General features: G+C 37.2%; 1 protein-coding gene across 1 annotated transcript in view; it reads left to right on the forward strand.

The window, feature by feature from the left end:
* TYR (tyrosinase) overlaps positions 1-27,477 on the forward strand; it is a 66,825-nt gene that overhangs the window by 21,120 nt on the left and 18,228 nt on the right. The window contains exon 3 of the mRNA XM_010973375.3: positions 6,320-6,467. Coding sequence (XP_010971677.1) covers positions 6,320-6,467 — 148 coding nt within the window. The remainder of the gene's footprint in view (positions 1-6,319; positions 6,468-27,477) is intronic.

Consider the following 27,477-nt stretch of genomic DNA (forward strand, 5'->3'; position numbering starts at 1 on the left):
CCAGTAGCTCTTTGGTAGGGCTAGAGTATTTGCACTTCTCACGAATTTACAGATGCTGCCGGCTCTGGGACCACGCTTTTGAAAACCACAGAATTTGTGGAGCATTTGTGACCTTAACTGTCATCTGATAATTATATGGTAAGAAACAATTTCTTGCCACTCTATTTGCTTCATTGCTCTGCTCTCCGTGTAGTTGAAGGAATTTTCTCGAAACTATTTTCTAATAAACATAAACGCTAATTAATTACATCTTTGTCTGTGGAGCTAGCTAGCATTTTATTTGAGAAAACTTGAAATTGGAGTGGAAATTAATGCTTCCCTTTTACCGAGGGACTTGCTTATATCCAAAATCTTTTTATTTTTAATGTACAGTATTATATTTCTGCCACAAGTAGTTTAAATTACAAGCTTTTTAGAAGTACTCAGCCATTAAATACAACCTCATAAAATCATTGTGTGTAACCTTGTGAGGCTATGCACTTCATAGTTCCAGAATAAAGTTGTACATTAGAGAGTGAATTAGAGGGAACATAGCCAGGGGGCCTAGGGCCTAACAGTTCCTTCTCTTCAATCTTTAGATGCGCTGATGTACATTTTTTTTAATCTTCTTTTAGACTTCTTTTCTCCAATTAAATCTCTGAAACTCTATGAATTGTTAAAATAGGTTAGAGATGCTCTTAAAATAAAATTAAATCAAATAAATTAAACACACTCTGTTCTGAAGATTTAACCATGTACTTGTTCACATTTTAAACTCCAACAGGCTTGATAAAGTGCAACATCTACTGCTCAGCTTCCTAGCAAGGAGCATACCGAATTAAGTAAGACGATATGTGTGAAAATGCCTCCCCAGTGCCTGCCACACAGTAGTTGCTCAATTTTTTAAAACATCGTTTTCAAGGGTACACATTGGAGCAGTTATCAACATGACAATATTTCAAGGCAGAAGTTCATGATGTGGAATTTTAAAGGCAGAAGCATTTTTGGACTGTCAGAATACAGGAAGAGAACATTTCAGTTGAAGGAAATATTATATTCAGAGGTAAAGTGTTTAAAGTGTGAGTTCAAGTTTAGAGGATAGAGAACAATTTTGCCTAAATCAGGGAATTTTAACCCTGGCTGCACTTTAGAATCACCTGGGGTGTTTTTAAAACTCCAAGTGCCTGAGCCTCACTCTGTACCAATTAAATCTGAATCTCCAGGGGTCGGAGCTAGGCATCAATATTAAAAAACAAACAAACAAACATGAAAACTCTCCGGAGTGCTACTGGGGAAGAAACAAAGGAGGAAAAGGCATGGATTGACAAGTTGACGTTTCCTGTTGTTATCATCAGCCTGGAACTGTGTTTATTAATTTCCCATAGGAATGTAGCACGGAGACTTGAAGGCGTAACACAGAGTAATTCGGGCAACTGTCACTGCCCTTCACGAAGAACTTCGAGCCGTCTTGGCATCTGTGATTGCTAACAAGCTCCCTGCTGGCTTATTAGACTCCCCTCCATGGGGAATCCTTGGACAGGAGAGAGGCAGTAATACGTTCTGTTCCTTACTGATCTTCAGTGGATGAAAAGAGCAGGTCACTAAATTCATTTCATTCGTTGCTTAACTGAAAGAGATTTTCAAGGGGGTGTCAGCAAGTCAGTGTAAGCACTACCCAACTCTAGTGTACAGAAAAGAGCATGGGTTTGAAATCAATAGAGCCATGTTCAGTTCCTTGATTGTCTCAATTTTTGGCTCGAATTTAGGTGTTTTTTAACTTCTGTAAACTTACGTCTTCTCATCTGTAAAATGAGGACAATGATATTATTCATATCACAAGTAGCCCTGGGGTTTAAATGAGATGATATACACGAGAGGCATTTGATAAGTTTGATGTATAAATTATTATTTGTGCCTAGAATTTCCTCTTTGACTTGCTTTTCCAAAAGAGAATCAAATCTCAGTGAGAGAAACTACTGCTGTGGCTGTGACCATTTCTATTTTTTTCAAGGTAACCTACCAGCCAAAAAAGGACTTGCACGAAGAAGTAAAATAGAAAGTAATCTATTCACATTGTAATGTTATTCACGTACGTGACATTTTCTTTGTTTTGTCACTTAACAAGTAGTAGAGTAGAGCTCTTTCAAGGTCCTTTATAGAGTTAATGGAGAGAAGTGTTACCTTTTCTACTCCCAGTCTTTATAGGACGGTGTAAGTGAAGGACTGAGAAATATTTTATATTTCCTATTCTTCTATTTTGTTTTATTTTATTATTTTTGAGTATAGTCAGTTACAGTGTATCAATTTCTGATGTACAGTGTACTGTCCCAGTCATGGATACATATACATGTATTTGTTTTCATATTCTTTTTCATTAAAGGTTATTATAAGATGTTGAATATAGTTCCCTGTGCTATACAGAAAAAAAAATTTTTTTACCCATTTTTATATATAGTGGTTAACATTTGCAAATCTCAGACTCCTAACTTTATGCCTTCCCACCCGCTTTCTACTGTTTTGTATTTGAAAGAACACAAAGTTGGGCAAGGCTCTATTTTTAACTATGGAAAATCAAAGCCAAGGTTTTTGTCCCTATTTCTGAGGCATTTCCAGTCTCTTTTAAAGACAAGATACACAGAGTTCATGTAAAATTGTTAATGTAATCAGCCTGTCTATATCAACTATCTGGTATCTATCACAAAGAAGTTGGGTATTTGTTGCACCTGTATCTTTGGGCTATTTCTGAGAACATAACACAAGGTTTTCTGACAAACCCCAAGTGCTTCTTACAATCAGACGTCCTTCGTAACAACACTGGAGACTTTCCTAGGAGCAACATCTGGCAAGCTAGTGAAAGAAGTGAGGAAAGAGACCTGGCCTTGCTGGAATCACTCTTAGAATGGCAATCCCAGCATCACCCCGAAGCATCTCATTCATGTTGGATGAGGGCAAGCAGCCAGCAGGTTTCTGCAGAGAAATGGGGTTGAGGAGGTGCTGGGATGAACCCTGACGGTGGACATTTGTGGCAAAAGAAGCTCTTCAGCAGTGGTCATGTCCCATATTCTTGATTATCAGCTCTCATCATAGGCACTCATTTATCAAATGCAATGAACTTATAGAAGTTATAGCTGCTACTCAGGAAACATTCATTCTGTGCCAGATTCTATACGAGGTGCATCACACCTGCGATCAAAATTAATCATTGCCAGAGTCCTAGAGATGGAATTAATTATCCCTTCTCTTACCAACGAAGACACCGGTACTCACAAAATATAACTTGACAAAGGTAATGCTTTCAGTAAGTAACACAGAATTTCAACCCAGGTTCCTTAGTTCTGCAAATCTTGTTCTCTCTAGCAGTGTCGTCAAACTAGGACAGACACAAAACTACAGCTTCACTAAGACTCTCGAAAGGGTACGTGGCACAGATTTTTAAAGAACTTGATCTCCGGATTCTCCTCCCAACTGTACTTTTCTGCAGTGTATGCTTGTGTACTTCTCTAAAATCTGAGTGAAAAGTTTCCTGAAGGTTCTCCTTTGCCACCTCCCTTTTACAATCTCCCTTTGAATTTTCAGAAGACAGGCATACCTCTGAATCCATTCTCATCACAGTGCATTTCCAGGTGGGGTAAAACTTACAAGGTACCAAACAAGTGGAGAACTCAAGATACTGGTGCCAGTGTCGCTAATGTAAATGATTTTAATGACCAGGTAGCAAACTTCTTGAAGGTCGGGTGCTTTGTAAATAAATTCATAATTTGTAAGGTTGTTTTCATCAAAGAATTCTTGATTGAGTTGTCACTGATGGACCAAATTATTCTGATGCTGAATCAGTTACATCATTTTTAGCATACATAACTGAAAAGGAGTTCAAATAATTAAGTAAAATTCCCATAAAAAATCTTTTCATTACCATCTCGTTTTTTTATGAGAATAAAGTTTCTTAGGACTCTGATTTACCTTTAAAAATGTAGGATAGAATTCATGCTGAACCTTATCCTTTCTAGCAATGCATAATATCCATCCATGGGTACATGAAATAATTTTAAATTAACAATCTTTCATGAATGTTATTAAATAAATTTTCAATGAAATTTTACATTTTATATTTAACAATAATGTACCTTGTAAGATATTTAATATGTTTATGACATTCTAATAAGTTTTGTATTACTAAAATTTTCACTGATAGCAATTCAGAAGATTACAGTAATGGTCACATGAAATTTTTCAAAGGTAATTTTAACTTTTACACATATTTTTGCTGAAGGAAAGTATTATAGGCTAAAGAATTTTTAAAAACATATTTCAAGCATAACTTACATAACATTTGGGTATATTTCCATGAGAAAATAGAATAAAAACATGAGATCAAGTGAAAAAAGGAAATCCTATAAAATTTTAGACCATAATCAAAGAGTTTGTTTAGGTATTTTGATATCAAATCATTAAGGTGGGTACATTTTTATAAATTGATATTAAATTTTTATTTAAAAATTTATACTATTTGCAATAGCTATACCTGAACTTTTATCCTCTGAAATGATTTGTAATTATGATTAAAGCAATTTAGAATCTATTTAAAAATATATGAGTGTATGTGAAACGTGGTTTTAAAACTTTCATTTGGTGCCACTCAAAGATAAAAGCTTGAAGACCATTGATCTACAGAACGTTTGCCTCCATGACATGTGATTTATTGCTACATAGAAAAGACAGTGAACCATTGCATTTAAGAGCTTAAACTCTGAAATAAAACAGGCTTGTATTCCAAACTTAACTTCTCTAATTTGCTTTTTAATCTTAGACAGGTTACTTAACCTCTCTAAACTCCTTTATCCAAGCCTATACAATGGAGATTTTAAAGGTACCTTATTTGTTGAATTACTCCAAAGGTTATATGAAATTCATCATGTTAAGCCTTTAGAAAAAATCCTGCACATAGTAAGTGCCATGTATATATAATCACAAAAGCTGTCATAGACAGGAGAGTTCAAAGGGGAGAGCAGTGTGTGTTCTTGGGCTAAGTTTCCAGAGAGACTCAAATTCAGTATAATCTCTGAGAATGAGTACAAAAAAATCAAAAGAAGGGGAAAAAAATCATACGTGAGGGGGCAGAAATGCCGTGAGCCACAATGGTGGGAGAGCACAAAGCTTCAAATGCAAAAGTCAAGAGCTGCACCTTTAAAAACAAAGAGCTTGACAACAAAATAATCCTAACGGTGTGAGAAGAAATGAGACTTCTCCTGCAGAGTCCTACTGCCTCACTGTTTCTTGCTTATTATTATCATTATCATCATCATCATCTTATAGTTCCTGCTTTCTTGATATTTCTGAATTTTGAAATTTAGTAATATGTCCTTGACCATATTTCCTCAATTTTGTGCCCACTTACAGTTTAACTCTGTTCACTTTGGTTCTGAATCTGAGATCTGCTTATGTTTTGTCCTTTCCCTGAATGGACTCTGAAATGGTATCTTACTCTGCCTCTTCCCCAGGAGTGTGTGAGAGAGACGACAAATTATTAAGAGCTCAGATGTTGAAATCTAAACGCTGTGGGTTAATATCCTAACTCTTCCACTACCTGTGTAGGCTTGGGAAACTCAGAACTTCTTTGAGCCTCAGTTTTCTCTTCTTTCCAATGGGGATAATTTCTGATCAACAGAGTTGCTATAAAGGCTGAAGGTCTTATGTCACAAAAAGCATTCAGCCCAATTAATGTTATGAAAATTATAATTATTACTCCCAGCAGCTAATGGAGCCATTTAATGGAGGCCTGTTTAATTTTGAAATGAATATTTTACAAAATCAAATACATTACCTGATGTCCTCCAGACTGTTGCAGATGAATTGTAATGTCGAAGGTCACAAATTTTATGCTTTCTCTGGAACCAGAAACAAGAGTTAAAGTAATCACCAGAACTGGAAAGCAAGGGGATGCATGACTGGCTGGAAAGATCTACTTCTAAGTGATGTTACACACTGAACTGAGAATGGCTGTGCTGGTTATTATAAAAGGGTCTTACTACCTTTCAGGATCTAAAGGAGGAAAAATAGGCAGAAGCAACGGGATGGAAGCACAGATTGGCTTGCCTATTCCAGCTGGCTAATCAGTCCATTGTGACCAGATAAATACCATTCAATTCCACTAAGATTTATTAAATACTCACTGGGCACGTAGAATGTGAAGAATCCCAATACGGAATGAATTTCATGATTGATTTTACTACTTTGAGTCAGGCTTTCAATTGTAGTCGTAAACCAAATGAGAAAATCACTAGATTTTCCATCATGAAGACAAACTAATTTTTTTTTTTTTCGATTTTCTTTTTGCCAACAGGATTTGCTAGTCCACTTACTGGGATAGCAGATGCCTCTCAAAGCAGCATGCACAATGCCTTGCACATCTTCATGAATGGAACAATGTCCCAGGTGCAGGGATCTGCCAACGATCCCATTTTCCTTCTTCATCATGCATTTGTTGACAGGTTGGTTGGCACTTCTTCATAAATTATGTGTTTATTGGTTTTAAATGCAGTAGATGTCAAGAAGATATAGGAAAAGCCAACTGGTTCGTAAAAAATGCTCAACATTGCCAGTCGTTAGGGCAATGTAAATTAAAACCAAACTGAGATGCTAGCTCCTATTTCTTAGAATGGCCATCATCAAAAAGATAAGCGCTAAATGCTGGCCTGGATGTGGTTCTCCCTTTTCTAAGGGAATCCTTGTGCATTGCTGTGAGATTGTAAACTGGTACAGCCACTGTGGAAAACAACATGGAAGATCCTCAAAAATTGTAATAGAAGTGCCATATGAACCAGCAATTCCAATTCTGGGAGTACATCCAAGGGAAACAGAAACACTAACTTGAGGACACCCTCATGTTCCCAGCAGCATTACTTAGGATGACTAAGACATGGAAACAACCTAAGTGTCCATCCATGGATGCAAGGGTGAAGCTGTCACCATTTCCACCTCACTTATATTCTGAGGAACATGGACATAATATCACATAATAAGTGACCACTAGCCAGGAAGATTATTAGGCAGATTTTTATTGCCTTCCTGGCAACTCTAATATTATAAAAATTATGTAATATACCAAGTCAGGTTTATTTAGAAATGAGTTTTTAAGAAAGTACATAAGTACCAAAATTATGATAGCAATGTAACATCATAACCACCTATACCTGTACATAAAGATGGGAGGGAAGGGTGCTGGAAGAAACATCTTACCAGAACAGATAAGTTGAACTCTTTTTACTGAGTCACTTTTATATCATATTGTCCTTGTGACGTTTTGTGATCTTTAGTGCGATCCTCTGAACTTTTAAGAATCTGTCTTCTCCATACCTTAATGCTCCAAGCAAGGAATACGCAAACTGTGGCTTGCAGGCCAAATCACCTTACTCGTAAATGAAGTTTTTTTTGGAACACAGCCACAATCATTCATTTACATACTGTCCCTGGCTGCTTTCACGCTGCAATGGCAACGTTGAACCGAGACCACGTGGCCCACAAACTAGAAAATACTTAGTTTCTGGCCCTGTGTAGAAATGTTTGCTGACTCCTGGCAAACCGCAGAGTTTCATATTTATATATCAGGTAGGAGAAAAAGGTTATTCTTTGTCTAGTCCACCTAGATCTATGTTTATGGAAGATGCTATAGTTTGATTCAGTGATTTGGAGGCCTTTTTTTTTTTTTTTTAGCAGAGATAAAGCTATTATGAAGATATACGGCTTTCAGAAGCCACTCTCCCACCTTTGAAAATTAAGATTTTCTCCTGTCTTAGAATTCTCCGTTAATCCTGTACTATTAGATATCCGTATGATTATTAAAGTGACTCCAGCATAATAAGCAAATGTCAAAGTAGTTTCTCGTTTAGCCTGCGCAGCCAAGCTGATAAAAATGCTGGGGATGGAGGTGGAGGAAGAAGCATCTTTGGAAGGGAGGAGGGAGACTTGTGGATGCCACAAAATACGAGGCACCTGGGCCTTCCTCTCAAGTCTTTTCTTACAGAGACTCGTTTCTCCAATCAGATGGTCTATTTCCCACTGTTCAATTATTCACAAATACATTTATTGAGCACATACTGTGTGCTGAGTTCACTTGCCTGAATATTCCGCATCCATTACTGCTGCTGTGCATTGATTTACCACTTTCCAAATCAGGAACATATTCTCCTTGACTTACCTAATTTCTGTGTCGTCAAGACTAGTTTCGATTTTTAGTTCCTCCATGAGGAGTGACCAGACCATGCCTATCTAAAACCATCTCTTCCATCCAAGGCTGTGTTGGAGCCAGCCCAAATTGGCTAGTGAGATCAAATTATATACATCTTTTCCCAACTTTGCATTTAGTGACCTCAAGGTGTAGCTTGAAACTAGCATTGGAGACGGTACTTACAGCAGGGAACTAGCAAGTGCTGCAAATCGAGGCTTTTCTTCTGAGAGAGGTGGTTGTTAAAATAACGGCCAGCACACTGCTGCTCCCACCCGTTAACTCACAGCACATTCTCTCTCTGCTTCTTATTTTGGATACATCATTTACATTGTTCTTATTTACTATGTCACTCGTTTGTGTTTTGTCTCTACCGCTAATCAGTGAGCTGCTCAGTGGCAAGACCCATGGCCTGGATTATATTTGCTTTTCTCTGTGCTTTGTCTAACATGTAATTAGTAGATGTATAATATAAATTTCTATCAAATAAACAAATGACTCAAAAAACCCTTAGCAAGTCACATTTACCACAGCTACAGAGAAGCCATTTTAACTTAAAAAAATTGTTTTTTCAAGTCTTGTAAAACACAAGTCATTTAATGCGGTAAACAGGTTTTAAGATGTTTAGTGTGTTTCTAGACCATTAGACCTTGTTCTAGGCACTAAGGACACAGAATAATGAGGCAAGATCACTGGCCTGAGAAAGCTTTGTCTAGTGGGAAATGTAAACAAGCAAACAAGCATAGTACATTATAATTCATGCCCACTGATAGGAGACATTTTTGGAAAGCTACATAAAAAGGATGATATATGAATGGAGCCCTGAAGAACAGCAGGCCTACAAGACAGGAGCATAACTCCTACCTCATTGAAACCCAGCACAAACTGGAAATATGAAGTGAAGAAGAAAATGGAAGCTTGGCGTCCAGCAAGGAAGGAAGCCTCAGTGCTCACATGCAGAGACAGTGATGCGATTCCGATGGCCAGTCAGTCTGCAGCCAGAACGTGCCATTGTTGGGCAAATAAAGACACAAGCTAATCAAAATTCTCTCTAATAACTTTAACTTTAAAAAAAGGAAAAAAGAAATATCAGAGAATGGATCTAATATAACAATTTTAAAAGATAATATGTATTTAGAGTTACTATGCGATAGGCACTGTTCTAAATTCTTTACAGGGTTTATTTCATTTAATCCACATACCACAAGTCTCTAATGTTCTAGTATTATCTCTACTTTATAGATTTAAACAGAGAGATGGAGAAGTCCCATGATGGTACCAAGGTCACACAGCTGGTAAAGGGCAGGGTTGAGAGTCGAACGGTGCAGTCTTACTACAGAGCCACATTCTTAACCACGGTGGAGGATTCCTTGGATGTCCAAAGTTGAGTTTTCCTTCTGACTGCTCTTAGATTAAGGATAGAGCATTTTCATTAAAAATTCATTCATTCATCAAACATATTAAGTTCTTACTATATTCTAGATACCATGCTGGGTACCATGCCTTTTGATTTATTGAAATGAATAAAAAGGCCTGACCTCCCAATGCTTACCATCCTTCAAAAAAAGACGGGGGGAAAAATGTAGCAATGTAGCACTGTCTGTAAAAGAAGAGGCGTATGACTCCAGAGGGAAGAGCTTAACTCTGTCCTGAAAATTAAACGCTTTCTAGAGAAGGCTATGCTTAGATTGGTTCTTAAAGATGAGAAGAAATTACAGACACGACAGGAAGGTAAGGAAGTGGATGTCATACTTAGGGAACAAAATAGGCAAATCATAAGACAGAGGAAAGTAAACTGAAGAAATTCTAAAATATTTAACCAGTCTGGAGAACAAGTTCCCATAAGCAAATATTGAGAAACTAGGATCAGATTTGAGGGAACTGATATGTTCTTGGTTTCTTTGAAATACTCCCTTTAAAAAAATGATATTAAAAATTTTTAGTTTGTGTTTTCTTTTAAATATAAAATATTTTTTAAAAACATAGACATACTAAAAAATTGAGGAGAATTTCCTAAAACCTATTATTCTACCATCTAAAAAAGGCTTAGAAAATTTAGAAAAGTAGAGAAAGGAACAAATTAACAAAATAAGAGAAATCTCATATCACCATTCTGCTCTTGTATTTCCAGAAAAACAAATATTTGTCTTATATACACAAAATTGCATTTGCACGTGATTCTGTACTTTTCCCTCTACTTAATAATCTGTATTAGGTATGTTTCTACATCAATACATGCAGATCTATCCCTTTCCTTTTGAAAGCTTTATAGAATCCATTGTATGTCAACAGAATGAGTAGGCAAACCACAGATTGGGAGAAAATATTTGTAAAACACACATCTGATAAAGAACTGTTCTCCAAAATGTAGAAGGAACTCTTAAAAGTCAACAATAAGAAAATGGACCTGATTAAAAAATGGGTCAAAGTCTTAACAGACAACTTACCAAGGAAGATATACAATGGCAAATAAGCATATGCAAAGGTGTTCCATATCATATGTCATCAGGGAAGTGCAAATTATAACACAGAGATACTGCTCTACACTCAAAAGAAAGGCCAAAATTGGGAACATCTGACAACACCAAATGCTGGTGAAGACATGGAGCTACAAGAATTCTCATTCATTTCCGATAAGAATGCAAAATGGTACAACCACTTTGGAAAACAGTATGGCGGCTTCTTATGAAGCTAAACAAACTCTTAGCATATAGTCCAACAGTTGTGCTCCTTGGTATTTACCCAAAGGAGCTGAAAACTTATGTTCACACAAAACCCTGCAGATGGATGCTTATAGCAACTTTATTTATAATTTCCAAAACCTAGAGGCAAGTAAAATGTCCTTCAGTAGATAAATGGGTAAATAAATGGTGGTACCTCCAGACAGTGGAATACTTTTATGTGCTAAAAAGAAATGAGCTATCAAGCCATGAAAAGACATAGAGGAAACTTAAATATTATTACCAAGCAAAAGAAACCAGTCTGAAAAGGCTATGCATTGTATGTTTCCAACTATGGAACATTCTGGATAAAGCAAAACTATGGAAACTCTAAAATGATCAGTGGTTGTCAGTGTTGAGGGCAGGAGGAATGAAAATATAGAACACTGAGGATTTTTAGGGCAGTGAAAAAACTCTATATGATGTTATAATGATGGATATGTCTTTATACTTTTGTCCAAACCCATAGAATGTACAACACCAAGAGTGAGCCCTAAGGTAGCCTGTGGACTTTGGGTGACTGTGCTGGACATTGTAGATTCATCAGCTGTAACAGGTGTACCTCTCTAGTGGGGGTCTTGATAACGGGGGAGGCTGTGCATGTGTCGGGGCAGGGAGTAAGTGAGCAACCTCTGTATCTTCCTTTCAAGTTGGTCGTGAGTCTAAAGAATCTCTTTAAAAAGTCTTTTAAAAAAGAGATAAATATGGCTGTGGCCTACTTAACATTTTAAATAACTGAAATTATGACTGATGACACTCTACTGCTGTTGCCTAGTATCAGGCAAAGCACCATCAGGCCTCTGATAAATAGAAATGTATCACGGACAGTGAATCTCTAGGAACTTGTCATAAAGCATGTAAGTTAGAAAATATTTATGTTTATTAATGACGTTTACTTATACAAGTTTCACCCAGGAAGGCTGAGTAGCTCTTCTCATTTGAGTACCCTTCCCATGTAACTCATCAGTGAACCTAATTATTTCTAGCATGTCTCTTTTTGTAAGGTGAGACAACAAATCTTTGTGATTTTCCAGGAACTTTCCAAGAAATCACAAAGATATTCTTCAAGATTTATTTAACCTTTTCTGTACTTAGGATCTGATTGGAGCAAGGCAAAAATCAAAGTATTTGTCAGAGGAAACTTGAACACGATTAAGATAGGTTTATGACTACCTGAGAAACAATATTTCATTACATTTTTAATCAAAGATGTCAACAAAACATTTTAAAATAAAAAAATAAGGTAACAGGATTATAAAGAATCTTAGTTCTTTTAAGTGGGGAACAAGAAAGCTTTGATCTTTTTTTCTTTCTTAAATTGTCAAGGGTATAATAAAGTCAACACAAAGCTCAGGAAATTATTCTGGTTAAACACAAAATCTTTGCTATCTAGAAAGAAAAAATAATAACAGTCCTTTCTATTATAGGCAAGGGATGTAAGCAATAAACCTAGTCAATAAGGCCCTCAAAATTGAGGGCACTTCAGGATTTTTAAACAAATTTTATAACTTGTTTTTCAAACTTATTATAAACCAGGTCAAACAGAATTCACTTTTCAAATTTTGGCCTTCGTTAGTACCCTCATATCCTGGAACATGCTGGCACCTTAAGACAGATTTTAGGGGCTCCACCAGGTCATCACTAATTTTATTATAATATTAAGGTGTTATTAACACACGATGGTAATAAAAATTATCATTGTTTATCTTTAAAAAAATCAATTAAAAGAAAAGAATTCCATTGTATGAATGCACCATTATTTAGTAATCACTTGATCACTACTAACAAGCACTTTGGTTGTTTATTTTCTCTCTTTTTTATTACACAAAGTTTATATATATAATTGTGAACATTTGTGAATATAGCTAAAGAAAAAAATTTTCACATTGGAATTGAAAGGTGAGAGGTTAAGCACATTTAAAATTTGGTGATATTTCCAGACTGCCTTCCAAAATGACTGTGCCAGCTACATTCCCACAAATAGAGAAGGAAGTGTGTCTGCCACCCTGTACCCTCATCTATGCCAGATGTCTTCAAACTTATTATTTTTTCTACTCTGAAAAGTAGAAAAAATATTCAGTTGAATTTTTCTATTTCCTATGCATGTTATAGATTAATTATATTTTTTCTAAAATGTCTTTTTACATTTTTTGCTATTTTATATTAGGTTTATTTGCCTTTTTATTGCTCTATTGTATAGGTTTGATATAATTTTTATTTGGCCTCTTTTGTCAAACATTGCAAATATTTTCTATAGTTGTTGATTATCACTTAAATATTAATGGTATGTTTCTTGGTTTCCAGAAGTTACTTGTTTTTATATTATCTTTTATATTAAGTTGTCTATTTACAGCTTCAGAGTCTTTAACTCTTCGTTCCTCAGTATTCTTATCTGTAAAAAGAATGCATTGATCTTAAGCTCCGTGATTCTTTCTGGACTTTACAATCCTCTGGGTAATCTGTTTTTGGAGAAAAGACAGTAGAATGCATTAGTACAATTACAGGGCTTTAGCGGGTTTCTTAGTGACAGCTTAATCATGCTTTTAGTTATGATTAATGGGTAACTGACAAACACATAAGTCCAATTCATAGTTTAAAATTATTTTTCTCTGCTATTCAGATTAAGGTCTGACAAGGGACTCAGCTGTTGTCGGATTTGTTGGGGGTGTGGGTAAAAAACCTTTCTGGCAAGCAGAGAAGGTTGAAGAATGATCACCCTAAAAGAAAGAATAGGTTGGAGTGTTGTTTATTCCCTAGGATCAACACTTCCTCGGTGTCCCTGTAGCCTGCCACTGAGCACATGGGAATCCCAGCTAGGGACAAACCTGAAGCACACCGGTCCAGGCATGGCTGGCCTGCCTTACTCCTCAGCTGCAGGTTAATTACATCTTTGGGCATGACTGCTTGGCTGTATTTGCCGATGAGGCTTCCCCTCCATTCTACTCCCCACGCCTCCCCTGGGCCATCCTGCTGAGAAGGCTGCCCCAACACACATGCCTGCAAGCCAGATGCCTTGCCAACTTGGCAGCTCAGAGATAGTCCAGGCAGGTCCCTGGAGCTTCAGGAATGAGCAGCAGATTGCCTGCCTGCTGGTGACTGCAAGGCTGAAGCTTGCTCAGAAAACCAGAAATCCCAGGGTTAGGAAAGGAGGTGAACTCAAAAACTGGAGAAATTTCTTTAAATCTCCGCTTGGAATCAGATGGGAATGGAAGAGGGGGACCTCTCTGTTTCTTGAGCTTTCTTCACACTGTTAGATTCTCACTACCTTTAAAAATGGTCCCTTTAACTAATTCCCTAGAGCAAGTAGCAGTTACACCAGTATAGTCGTACTTACCCATGTTGTCACTCCCGATCCTGTTGCTATTGTCATCGGATTCAGCTCTGACACCAGTCTGCTTTGGCCAGGCTTACTTGTAGGTTTGTCTTTCTCTCCCACTCGATCTTGAGCTCCTTTAAGGCAGTGTCTGTGTATTGATCATCTGTGGCATCTAAACACGGTCTCAGGCACCTACCAGAGATGCTGGCATACAGGAAACCATCATTAAATACTTGAGACTGAAGTGTTGTTGCACTTGGTTAGTTGGTGAAGAGGCCATGTACTGTCGCTAATAACCTAATGAATATCCTCCTACGATGCGGGGATCTCCCGGCCCTGCAGGATTAATGTGTCTCAGTCCTAGGAAAATTAAATTGCTTAAATTAAAATCTTTATAACTTAAAAATCCCAAATGAAAGAGGATAAAGAAACATGAGTTATCATTTTTGCTGAACTTTTAAATCTGAAATAGAATTTTAAGATCATAATCAAACTCCTCATTTAACAAATAAGGAAATTAGGGCTCAGAGAGGGTAATCTGCCCAAGGACACAGTTTTCCACAAAGTAGAGGGAGGAGTGTTTCAAAGCCTTGTGGGGCAGGGTAGGGGCTTCTAGAGGCAGAATGGAGTACGTAACAGTGGGTATTTAACCAAGGAAGGCAGAAACAGTGTGACTATGGGAAGTCACCATAATTACTTAGAGATCCAAAGTTCAGGCCTGCTGAGATAGTACCAAATATCAGGTTCACGGGATGAACATGACTGTAAAATTAATCACACGGCCAGAAATCAGGAGACCAGGAAGCAATAAACCATGTGATTGGGATCACAGAATTTAGCATCAGACACACCTCATTTTGAATCTCAAGGCTGCTGCATCTAGCTACGTGATCTCTGGCAAGCTGCTTATTCTTCCCTAAGCCTTCCTTTTCTCAGCCATATAATTCTGCTAATATTAGTAGTATCTGAAGTTGTAGCTTTGATAATTATATGATATTTTTATAAATACATTTTAAAGTTCTTAGCACACAATTACAAGACAGACAAGATCCTTGCCACTAAGATGCCTACATTCTAGTAGGGGAAAGCAGGTAAACCAGGAAGTAAAGAAATAAACATAACATTTAATTAAGCATTATAGTGTGATATTAAATATTCATTTTATTAAAAAGTTGGTTGGAAAGGCCCCAATTTAGATAAACTACTCACAGCTGGCTTCTCCAAGAAAGTGAGCTATAACTTGACACTGGGTTCATGAACCTAGTAGGTGAGTCACAGGAAAACTTTTCAAGAAAGTATTTCAGAAAGCTAGAGGGAAAATGCAAGGGAACCTGTGCAAGATGAGGTTGAAGAGACGAGCAGAGATCAGTGGAGGACGAAGTACAGTGGACAGACTTTAAATGATTTTATCAGGGTACTGAAATAATTTTAAGAAGACTGACATTTTTGAAACTTTTCCTGACTGTGGAGGTAAATGGATTATAGGGATGAGAACTGAGTAGGAACGTTGGATTACTCTATCGCACTGGTCCAATGGGAGACAGTGATTTCAACCATGCATGGGTGACACTGGAGCTGTCGGAAATAAGACCGAGTCCACGCGTATTTCAGAGGGAAAACCAACAGGAAACATGTCAATGGGCTAGGTGATGATACAGATACAGCTGAGGCTGAAAAAAAAAAGGTGGAATCAGAGGATTAGGAGCATTAGGGAGGACAATGGGGCTGTTTACAGAAGCAGAAATGACTAGGCGAGAATACCCTGAGTAAAGAAAACTAAGTCAAGAGATATCTTTTGGATATATCATGGTCTTTTCTCGATCTGGTGATTAGACATCGAAGAGAGGTTGCCAAGTAGTTGGATCTTGGAGTAGGGAACCCGAAAGAAAGAACACAGCTGGAGACATCTATGGTAATCTTTAGTCTATAGATGAACCCGGCCCATCGGAGGCTCCTAACCTCCTCCCTGTCCTTGGAATGTGCAGTCTGCCTACCACTCATTCCCACAGGGAGTTGTACCAAAAAAAACTAGCCTTGAGAGAGAGAGGTACCGTTGAGACCGTATGGACAGTGTGTGTTACTGAACCCAGTTAAGACCTCTCTACCAACCTTTAACACTCTGGCGGGCAGGTGCCAGGATCTACTGGTCTTACAGCTACCTAAGACGAGGCTCAGATGTAAGTTCCCTTGCTCATTAAAACTGCCACCTACCCATCTGGAGTGGTCTGCCGCTCTCTGCTGTCTCTCCCTGCCCTCAACTCGGGGGCCGATCTCAGATTACACCCGGGAAGCTCCCAGGATGGCTTGTGAAGTCACACTTCGCACTTCCCAGCAGCTGATGTCTTTTCTTAGTGTGAAAGAAAGATCTGTGGTCTGAGCAGGTTTCCAGCCCATCCTGAGCCAGCAGCCAGTTAACACCCTGTGCTCAGGAGCTCAGGGGAGCCTCTCTGGGTCCAGTTGTTTCCCTTCTGACCGAGGCAGGCCTCCCCATCTTTCCATGGGTGTCCAGCCAAGCCCGGGGAAAAGAACACAAAAGTGGTTATGTATTTCTCTGTGTCTTGGATTCTCAAGAATCCTAAACTGTTCCACAGCCCACATACAGCTTAATTGATTTGTTAAAATTTCAGCTGTTTCCTTCTTCCCCAGTATTATGGCTTTTACCCTTTCTTCTCATATTCTGCCAACGTTGAAACACTTCACGTATCCTGTCTCTCCTCAACATGTTTTGTCACCCACTGGAATCAGTTTGCCTGGTTTCATATTGACTCCAGCTCTTGGATGAGGCAGAAATATGTTGCTTTTTTAATTATGACTTTTTCTTACCATTCGATTGGGAATGACATTCTCATGCAACATTTTTGCCTCTTAAGCGGAAACAAACCTGACTGCTGACAAGGAATAATCTTCTCTTCTCAGTCACAAAGTGAAGGCAATACTAGTGTCAGTGGTAAGTGTCAAGACAGAAGCAGTCAAGTTAAAATCTTGGGGCAAAGAATAGGGAGTGAGGAACAGATTCTGAGAGAGCGGCGGATAATAACTAAGACGTAAATGTGTGTTCAGATACAGAGACAGAACTGATGTCAGAGGAACTGCTGAATCAGAGTGGTATAGACCTAAGAATCAAAATTCATAAGTAAGTATCAGGGCTCAGAAATAAAGAAATTTTTTAAAAAGGCTCAAGTGCTGCTGGGGTCCCATTTTCCATCCAGAATCGCTCTTGTGGTGCACCCTTAGTACTCTGGGTTTGACGTGGGAGAGCCGTGCAGCACTTCCTGGTCAGTCCTGTGGGCACGTGTAAAGTCAGAACAAAGACCAAAATGGAAATACCATCGAATAGTGGTATTTTATTTGTATTCTGATCTTTGGCATCATGCAACTTCCACAAATGACTCAAAAATTACATCCATATGTTATTACGTCATCACAGTCTAATAATACGAGTGAGAAAGCTGATGATCTAGGTCTGCAAATGTGACTGGTGAGCACTCGGAACTTTACTAGTGCAACTCAGGGATGTAATTTTTAATTTTAATTCAACTTTTAAGTTTAATTTAATTTAAAGCAGATATGTGCTTCTCTTATTGAAAAATTCATAAGTATGTTTGGAACAATTTGAGTATGTGACTATACATTTTCTTCTATAAAATGTATGAAACCAAATACATCTCAAGTATTTCTGGTACTATCTTATGTCTTCAAAGTATGCTCTATAATTACTGACTAGGTTTTTCTTAACATTGTACCAAAAAAATTAACTCATGGCAAAGAACTTTATTTTCTGTAGTTTATTATAGAAAATGACAGGGATTTGTGTGTGTGTGTGCACACGTGCATAAGTGTGTGTTTGTGTGTTTCGTATCAGCTGTGAGGATTCCATGAGAGAAAATGGAAACAGTGCCAGTTACCTTAACAGAAATAATTTAATCCAAATAATAGGTTAAACAGATTAGAGAATTAAAAAGCGAAAAAGGAAACTGAAAGAATACAGAGAGAGGAACTGGAGAAAGCAGTAGCCCCTCTAGGGCTGGGGAAAGATGAGAAGAGTGAGGGGACATTGTTCAGTCAGTACAGGTCCCTCGTGCTACTTTGATGTCAGAAGAGCGGCTTCGTGGAGCAGGAATTCAAACCTCTTGAGTTGGAGGCTCTCATCGGCTGGTACTGACACTTCAGATGTCCTGCAGCATCTTACAGAACTCGCTCTCAGACTCCTTTGGGAGGACATAGCCCAATTTATGTTGAAACTTCTGAGAGGAAATGACGGCGATTCTGAGAGTGCTGATAAGAAAGCTGAAGACTGGGCTCTGCTGCCCTTCTGAGAGTAAAGAGCAGCTGGTGAAAGAAACAAAAGGGAGTAAGTCCCTCGAACTTCTAGTCTACTGCCGGTGTCTGTCCAGGGTCCAGCTAGCAAAGGAGGTAAGCGGCTAACAGAGCTTCAGCCTGAGGATCACACAGAGGAGCAGAGTAGGACATCTTTGGGACTGAGAAACACCAGTTAATAACTAGCAGAGTCCACCCACTGGCTATTTAGCCTCCAACGTGTATTCCTAGAGGATCTGAATTCTGAGTTATTTGGCCTTTCTTTGGTTGCTGTAGTCTTCCATTAAATTTTACTGTTGAATATAGAAACACTAAAAACTCCCCAGAGAACTCTCTCAATTTCTTACAGAGTGTTTCCTATACTACCGTGTGGCAGGAACCCAGACATAACTTGATAATTAGTATCATTCAGCATAGTGTCAGCAACCAATACCATTTTCCCCTTTTGTAAGCATATGCTCAGGATTGAAGATCTAAAATATTCTCCAGTTAAATTTCCAATTCTATGCAATGTTTCTATGTACCCAAGTGGAGGCAGTTCTTCTATTTTGGAAAATCGTATCTACAAATCAGACAATTTCAAAATTGTGGTGACAGGGAAAAAATATAGAAGTGGATTAAAAGATGTTATTGTGAAAGGAACATTCTCATTTCCACTTATTTCTAGCACCTGTAGAGAATGCCCATGGGGGAAATATTGGTCAGTAATTCAAAGCATATACTGTCTTTGTAAGACAAGATCACAACTCTTTAGGTTGTTTTCCTCCAGCTGTTGCCCTAACTGAATCTTCAGTGGGATAATGTGACGATGAAGAAACACTTCCTGGGTCCGTGTGTGGTGGTGCTGGCAGAAGTAGTGCCCACAGAGAATGTAAATCCATATACAGATATTCATCTATTCTGATGAAAGCAGTGGTGGTATATTTTATGATGATAGAAGCTTAATATATTCAATGTACAAAGTGAGTGAATTATCCTTTGCTTCAAAAGGCTGTTGTTTTACCAGAATCTCGTAGCTGATCTCTGGTGTTAGCAGATTTGGCACTCCTTGATGGTGGTAGCTAGATCAGCCTTTGTGAGAAGGAAAGCGATGCTATTGAACCCATGCTTGACCTCCATCTTTGTGTCACTGTGGCTACTTTGTACATGGACTTATTAAGCAAATGTTGTTGAACTGGGGAAAGAGGCTGAGTGACATTAACAGAATGTATCAATGTATCCACCTTATTATTGGTAATGGTAGGGTGTATTTGAGTCTGTAAAACAATAGCTTAGTAACTATTATAGGTTCTAAATATAAAATTTTATTATTCTATAGCATGTGTTTTCCCCAAAAAATATAACTGTTTCCCCCTCAGAAACTCTTCCCTTAAGAATTCCTTCTTTAGAGAAAGGCAAGTAAAGTATTTTTCAAAGTGTCTTTTACTCTCAGACGGACAGACCCCAGAGATGTTGGGTATGCCATGATGAATCATGAGGCCCCTTCCTATTTGCATATAGACCTCTAAGCACAGAGAAGGACAGTATACATCCCTTGAAGAGAGAATGAAAAGTAGATACTTTAACTCAAGGCACTGAAAATTGAAGGCAAAGTATGCCCACCTACCCCTCAGTTATGGGAAATCAAGATACCCCTAAGTGGAATCATCTCAGATGTGCCCCGCTCCTAGGGGCCTTTGTGCAAAGTGTTTTCTCTTCCTTGAAGTTCTCTATTGGCTTCTCTCTCCCTCTTCATTCACCTCCGGGGCTTTTGGCTACCCTTTGAGCTCCAGCTCAAACATCGCTTCTTATCTTTTCCTTACCTTCAGTCAAAGCTGATCACTCTCTCCTTTTTACTGTCTCTTACTTATGTCTATCCAAGTGTATACTAAAATTGCATGTCCATGTATCTGTCTTCCTCTTCAGCTGTGGTGCTTTTAAGTGCAGGGACAATATTTCTCAGGTGTTTGTGTGCAAGAATCATAGTAGCCATTCAGAAATATTTGCTGAATTTTGAGTGAGGACTTTGATTGTGGGGATTACCAAACACTAATGCTTGATTTCAGAAGGAGAATGTGCTGAATATAAGACTTCTGTTCTATGCAGAGGATGGCCAGATACCAAACTGTTAGCTGCAGTTGAAAGGGACGGTCTGTTTGGAAAGTAACATTGCTTACTCAAATAGGTTCAGTTTGGGGCAAGACACTCAACTGTCAAGAGAAGTTTTATTTTGATAAATAGAAACTCAATTCTAGAAGAACTTCACAAAAAGGTTAGTAAGATCAAAGATCAAAGAAACATGGCAGAGAAGACGAAGCACAGTTATTAGAATGGCCATGAGTGGTCAGGGTCAGTCCACGATCAGGGAAGACTTTAGTACTGTTGTGGAGATCCACCAGTCTTTCCTACTGAGATCAAGATCAGTCCTCAAAACTGGGACAAGGCTGAACCTAGGGTGGACGGTAAGCAAGATGTGGGTGAAAGGGGCTTGTAGAGGCTGGAAAAGTAGGTCCATGCATATTTACTTTGTATACAATTAACTTTGTAACATATAGTTTGTGCACAATAAAAACAATTTGTTTTTTCTTAAATCCATCCAGCATCCATCCACTTATGTTTTGTTTTATTGGTTTATTTATTTATTCATGTATCTGCTATCCCAATTATAATTTCATAAGATTTTTTCCCCCAATATAGTCTGTGATGCACATCATCAAAGGTGCCAAAGAGGTGACACTTAAATCCTCATTTTTTTCTAGTCTAATATCTAAGTTTAAAATCTTTTCATTTTTCACACTAATTAAGCAGCACCCCCAACTTATTTTACTGGTTTTCCATTTCACACAGTTTCCTTTGGTCAGATGTTGGCATATAGGTGATGGAAATTTTTCCTTATTTTCTTCATTAAAACAGGTTACTGTATCCGTGAGACTGCTAGCAAAGAAATCAATTTTCTTTTTATTCTTGCTTGATATGATGCAGACAGCTAATATGAAAACACAATTTTTCCTCTTCATCGCTTTCAAGATATCAGGTGTCATAATTCTTCAAATTATAAATAGTAAAATAAACAAAGACAAAAAAACAACTTTTCTTATCTATGTTCAGGTAAAGCCCATCTGAGATTTTTTCACTTTTCACCATAGCATCAGTATATACCCCATTGCCACAATGCCACACCCTCAAAATAAATTAAATTACATAAAAATAAATACTGTGGAAACAATTAGAGCAATCTCTTGGGGGTTTTGTTTTCACAAAAAAAAAACAGTTAAAATATTGTTAATTTTATGAGAAATGTGAATGGATTTTTTTTAAACAATCAATTAGCCAGTAGCTTTGCTGACTGCACTCAGCTTGAGATACTTAATACATCCCGCTCAATGTCTGTCTCATTCGTTTTCTAAATCAGACCTGAAAGAACAGGTAATCTACTATGAAAGTGGTTCTCAGTTCTTGCTGCCTAAACCCATGGGATGCATTTTTTAAAATGCCTGGGTGCAGGTCCCAGACACAGAACTTCTTATAATAATAAATATGGAGGCCTGGGCATCAGCATTTTAATGGGTTGCAGACCACTGTATTCATGCCCATGATGAGTGGGTTAGAATTAGCAACATTTACATAACACAGACGTGCCAAAAGTGAATTTTAAGAACACAGATATCCACTAGCTTACAGCATTCTATTAACCTCTTCTCTGCACAGCTGGGTTTTTTTCCTTCAAGCTTAGCACTCTTCGTATTGAGAATCAAACTCTGTCCTGTTGTGCCTAGTACCTCGCCTAACTCTTCTTAGCCTCTTTTCCCAAGAAGGTTGTCACTATTTAAACGTCTGATAAAGAAATATACTGATACTGATAAAGAAATACCAAGCAGACTACCTAAAATGATAAACTTACCACCCATCTGTCCCTGAACCACAGATCTCACACTAAATCAGGTCCTTCTGCAAAAATAAGAATTACAAATTGTACCAACTGGACTATACTGAAGTACCTAAGGTAGCTAGGTTTGGGGGGAAATGTCATTCATGTGAAGAGTTGGAAGAAACAGGACCAAAGAATGAAGTCTTAAGACCCGTGAATCTGGGTAAGGCAAAGTCAAGCCAGAGTCCACCACATCTATTCGAATGCTCATGTTTAGATCCCTGGAGTCTCTGTTCAGGGCTTTACCTACCCAAAGCCTGGACAATGTCCAAACTTGTTTTGCTTGTGATTCTGCATTCTTTTTTCTTCCAAAGTATAATTCTACCAATTTCCCAACATATCTACTGATCCAACCTCAATGAGTAATGATAGAAACATTTACAACTTCTTAAAATATATTCTACTCTTGATATACTGAATCTCTCCTAATGTTAATTTACAATCATCCCCATCTCCCAATTTATGGTGGTTTGACTTACGATTTTTCAGGTTTACAATGATGCAAAAGCAATATGCATTCAGTAGGAGCTGTACTTTGAATTTTGATCCTGTCCCCAGCTAGTGACATGTAGTGTGATACTCTCTTGTGATGCGAGGCAGCAGCAGTGAGCCACAGCACCCACGCAGCCACACAGTCACAAGGGTAAAAAATGACATACTTACAACCATTCTGTACCCATAAAACCATTCTATTTTTCACATTCAGTACAATATTCAATAAGTTGCATGAGCTATTCACCACTTTATAGTGAAATAGACTTTATGTTAGATGATTTGTCCAGCTATAAGCTAATGTGCGTGTTTGAGCATGTTTAAGTTAAGCTAGGCTAAGCTATGATAGTCAATAACTTACATACAGTAAAGGCATTTTCAACTTAGGAATATTTTCAACTTACAAAGGATTTATCAGGACATAACCTTATGTAAGTTGAGAAACATATGTAATATAATGATAAGAGGATTAATCAATCAAAAGATAAGATTTTTAAGCATATATACATCTAACAGCAGTAACAAAATACATGAAGCAAAAACAGACCTAACAGAAGGGAGAAATTCGCAATTCAACTATAATGGTACTTACTCATTATTGAAGAATAATGGTAGAATGACTAGAACAAACATTAGCAAGGAAAAGAAGATTTGAACAGTACTGTATTACCAATGAGAGCTAACAGAGATATACATCGTTCCATCCAATCATAGAAAATGAACATTCTTCTCAAGTGCACATGGAATGTTCTCCAGCATCAGCCATATGTTAGACCACAAAAGAAGTCTCAAAACTTTTAAAAGATTGAAATAATAAACTTATGTCATCAGACCACAATAGAAAGAAATAAGAAGATAATAACAGAAATGTGGAAAATCTATAAATATGGGGAGATTAAGCAACACACTTGTAAATAACCACTGGGTCAAAGAAGAAATTACCAAGAAAACTGGAAAATATTTTGTGATAAACAGGAAAAAAAAAACAAAACAAAACACACAAAAACATATGGGATGCTGTGCTTAGAGGGAGATTTATAGTTATAAATGGCCACATTAAAAAAGGATAAATATTTCAAATTCATAACCTAACCACCAACATTAGAAATTAGAAAAAGAAGAGCAATCTAAACCCAGTTAAGAAGGAAACAATAATAAACTTCGAATAGAAATAAAATAGAAAATGGGAAAATAATAGAGAAAATTAATAAAACCAAAAATTGATTCTCTGAAAAATCAACAAAAGTGACAATCCTTTAGCTAGATTGGCCAAGTAAAGAAAAGAAAGAAGACTCAAATTATCAAAACCAGGAATGAAAAAGGACATTACTACTAACTTTACAGGGTGAAAAACAGATTATAAGGGAGTACTATAAACAATTGTATAGCAACAAATTAGAAACTTAGATGAAATGGGCAAATTTCTAGAAACACACGTATTACCATAACTGACCCAAGAAGAAATAGAAAGTGTGAACAAACCTATAGATCTCTTTGTTTGCTATAGCAGATAAAGATACTGAGCTAGCAATCCAAAAACATCCAAGCAAAGAAAATCCCAGAGCCAAATGGCTTAACTGATGACTTCTACTAATTATTTAAAGAAAAACTAACACCAGTCAAAGTCTTTCAATAAATAGAAAGGAGGCAACATTTCCTAATTAATTCTGTAATGCTAGTATTACGCTGATAGCAAAGCCAGACAAAGCAATCACAAGAAGAGAAAACTATAGAATAATATCCCTTATAAATATAAATGAAAAAAAATCTGCAACAAAATGCTAGAAGTTAGAGTCTAACAATTTATGAAGATTTACACCATGACCAAGTGGGATTTATTTCAAAAATGCAAGGTTGGTTCACCATATTAAAATCAATGTAGTGTACCATATTAATAAAATGAAAGGAGGAAAAGCTCCATGATCATCTCAGTAGATGTGGAAAAAGCCATATCCTCCAATAATTAAAAATAAAAACACTTAGGAAACTAGGAACAAAAGGGAATTTTCTCAATTTGTTGAAGAACATCTATGAGAAATTCACAGGTAACATCACACTTAATGGTTAAAAATTGAAATTATTTTCCCTAAGTTCAAGAATAAGACAAACCTGTTTGTTCTTGCTGCGCCTTTTCAACACTGTACTGGAGGTTTTAGTCAGGGTGCTCAGGCAACAAAAAGAACGAAAATTGTCCAAACTGAAAAGGAAGAAGTAAAATCATCTCTATGTATAGATGGCATGATCTTATACATAGAAAATTCTAAAGAATCTTAAAAAAAAAAGTAGAGCTAATGAAGGAGTCTGGCAAAATTGCAGATACAAAACCAATATATAAAAATTAGTTTTATTTCTATGCACTAGTAATAAACGATCTGAAAATGAAATAATAAAATAAAGAAAATAATTCCATTTGCATTAGCAACAGAAAGAATATGATACTTGGAAATTAATTTAACCAAAAAAAGTTTAAGACTTGTATACTGAAAACTGCAGGACATTGTTGAATGAAATTAAGGATCTGTATATATGGAAAGTCTTCCCTTGTTTATGAATTGAAAGGCTTATTGTTAAAATGTCAACACTCTCCAAATTAATCTATAGGTTCCAAACAATCTCTGTCGAGTGAGAAGTGAGAGGGTCATGATTCAAATGCCACACACTCTCACTGTTCTTATCATTTTAGATTTTCTCGTGTGTTTCTCCATTAGTGGTCTGCTCGTAGAAAAATTTCCAGAAACGTTAAATAGTTGGGGTTGTTTTTCATAATCTTCACCAATTGTTTGTTTTTCTGGGGAGCAGGACCGAAGAACTTCTGCTACTGTGATTCTAGAAGCAGAAATCAAGAACCCTTAAAAAAATTAAACTAAGGCATTTCAATATATAAAACAGGTATAAATAGAACTGGTCTAATTTTGATTGAGCCTGTTTGGATGGCAAGGCTTTAAACACTGCAGTGACTCTAAGCTACTCATTTATTAACTCTTGGGTTAGATCACAGCATTCTTTCAAGTCCCAGTATGTATTTGTATTAACATGGGTGTATTACATGATTTCTACATTTATGAACCCTTCTCTCTCCTTTCTAAGGGAAGTTGCTCTTCCTAAGTGCCGTTTTATTTGCACTGCTTCGATAAATCAATTAAATACATTTTTCTTCCCTTCTCATTCATATGAGTCTTCAGTAAATATCTATGTATGTTTAATTTTTTTCAACCTTTATTGATCCTTCTATTTAGTTTTGAGTCCAGACCCATTAGGTAATCAGGTCTCTGAGAAATTTTATTTTTGAATGATTATATCTAGCAATATTTTCTTAATAGCTAGAGATTCTCAAATATTTGGGGGCACAGAGGGAAAATGATAAACCCTCACCTACACAGGCAAGTTCAAGTTCAACTTTTAAAAGGAAACAAGAAAATCATATGAACTCAGGGACATGAGGCTATATGATGAAATTACCAACCCTCGTGGTTGAGAAGCATGTTAGTGGTTGGAGGAAAGGCTTCAAACAGGAAGTTTATTATTCTGACCTTTGAAAAAAGAGACGGCTTGTCAACTGGGGGCCCACAGAAGAGTCTGCAAATATGGTGATCATGCTCATTCCATCCCACAGAATTCCTCTCTGCCACTCGGCTGTGGAGTAGAATGTGTCTCCATAGCTTCTGTTTCCCTTGATGCTCCCTAATGAAGTCCTTCTCATTTCATGAAGTTTCTACTAATCACTTGGGGAAAGTAGGTAATAATTGATAACTTGGAACATATATAGAGATTCCTTAATTTTTGCTGTCATAGACACTTTGGTTTATATTCCTGACTCTTACTGAGATTGATTGTTTGCTGCTTTGGTCTTTTATATGCTTTTATTCATTGTTTTCAGAAGCTGGTTTCTCTAATATCGGACCTTTCTGTAGGTCACTGCTTGGTGCAGAAGACAGGGGTGGTTTTCTTTGTGTTAGCTCCTTCCCCACAGCGAAGATCCAAGATCCAGTAGCTTTCTCCTTTGTCTAACGTGGCAGTTTCTATTTTTGACCCCAGATTGAGTGACATTCAGATCATTGAACTTTGTTAGAAATACATTTGTCCAATTTTCCCAAATGGAATAGAAAACTAGAAGGGTAGTGAAGGAAAGAGATTTGGAAATATTTGTAAATGAAGATTTTGGCTACAGAAAAAAAAAAGTGACTAGGTGGGACTATAACTACTATTTTAGAGAAAATCACACAGCAAATAATCTCCTTTTCAGCCCTTGACCTATCTTTTCTTGAGCTCTTTCCAACAGTCAGAATCATGTGTGCGGTTAAGATGTCAGGTTGTCGGCTCCAGGTGACTTACCTTTCTGAAGGATGTTTTGCATTATCTTCTTTGTTCATTAAGCTAGACTTGAGAACATTACATTTTTTTTCTCATCTAAATGTCTAATGATATTAGTATTATTACTTCATAAATTATTCATGTATTTGTGCTCCATATGTTTCTGTAATTGTACAACATCATAAACATTCGTAGGCATGCATGGAATATTTGC

The sequence above is a fragment of the Camelus bactrianus genome, chromosome 10 (genome assembly GCF_048773025.1).
Source record: "Camelus bactrianus isolate YW-2024 breed Bactrian camel chromosome 10, ASM4877302v1, whole genome shotgun sequence".
Taxonomy (NCBI): Eukaryota; Metazoa; Chordata; class Mammalia; order Artiodactyla; family Camelidae; genus Camelus; species Camelus bactrianus.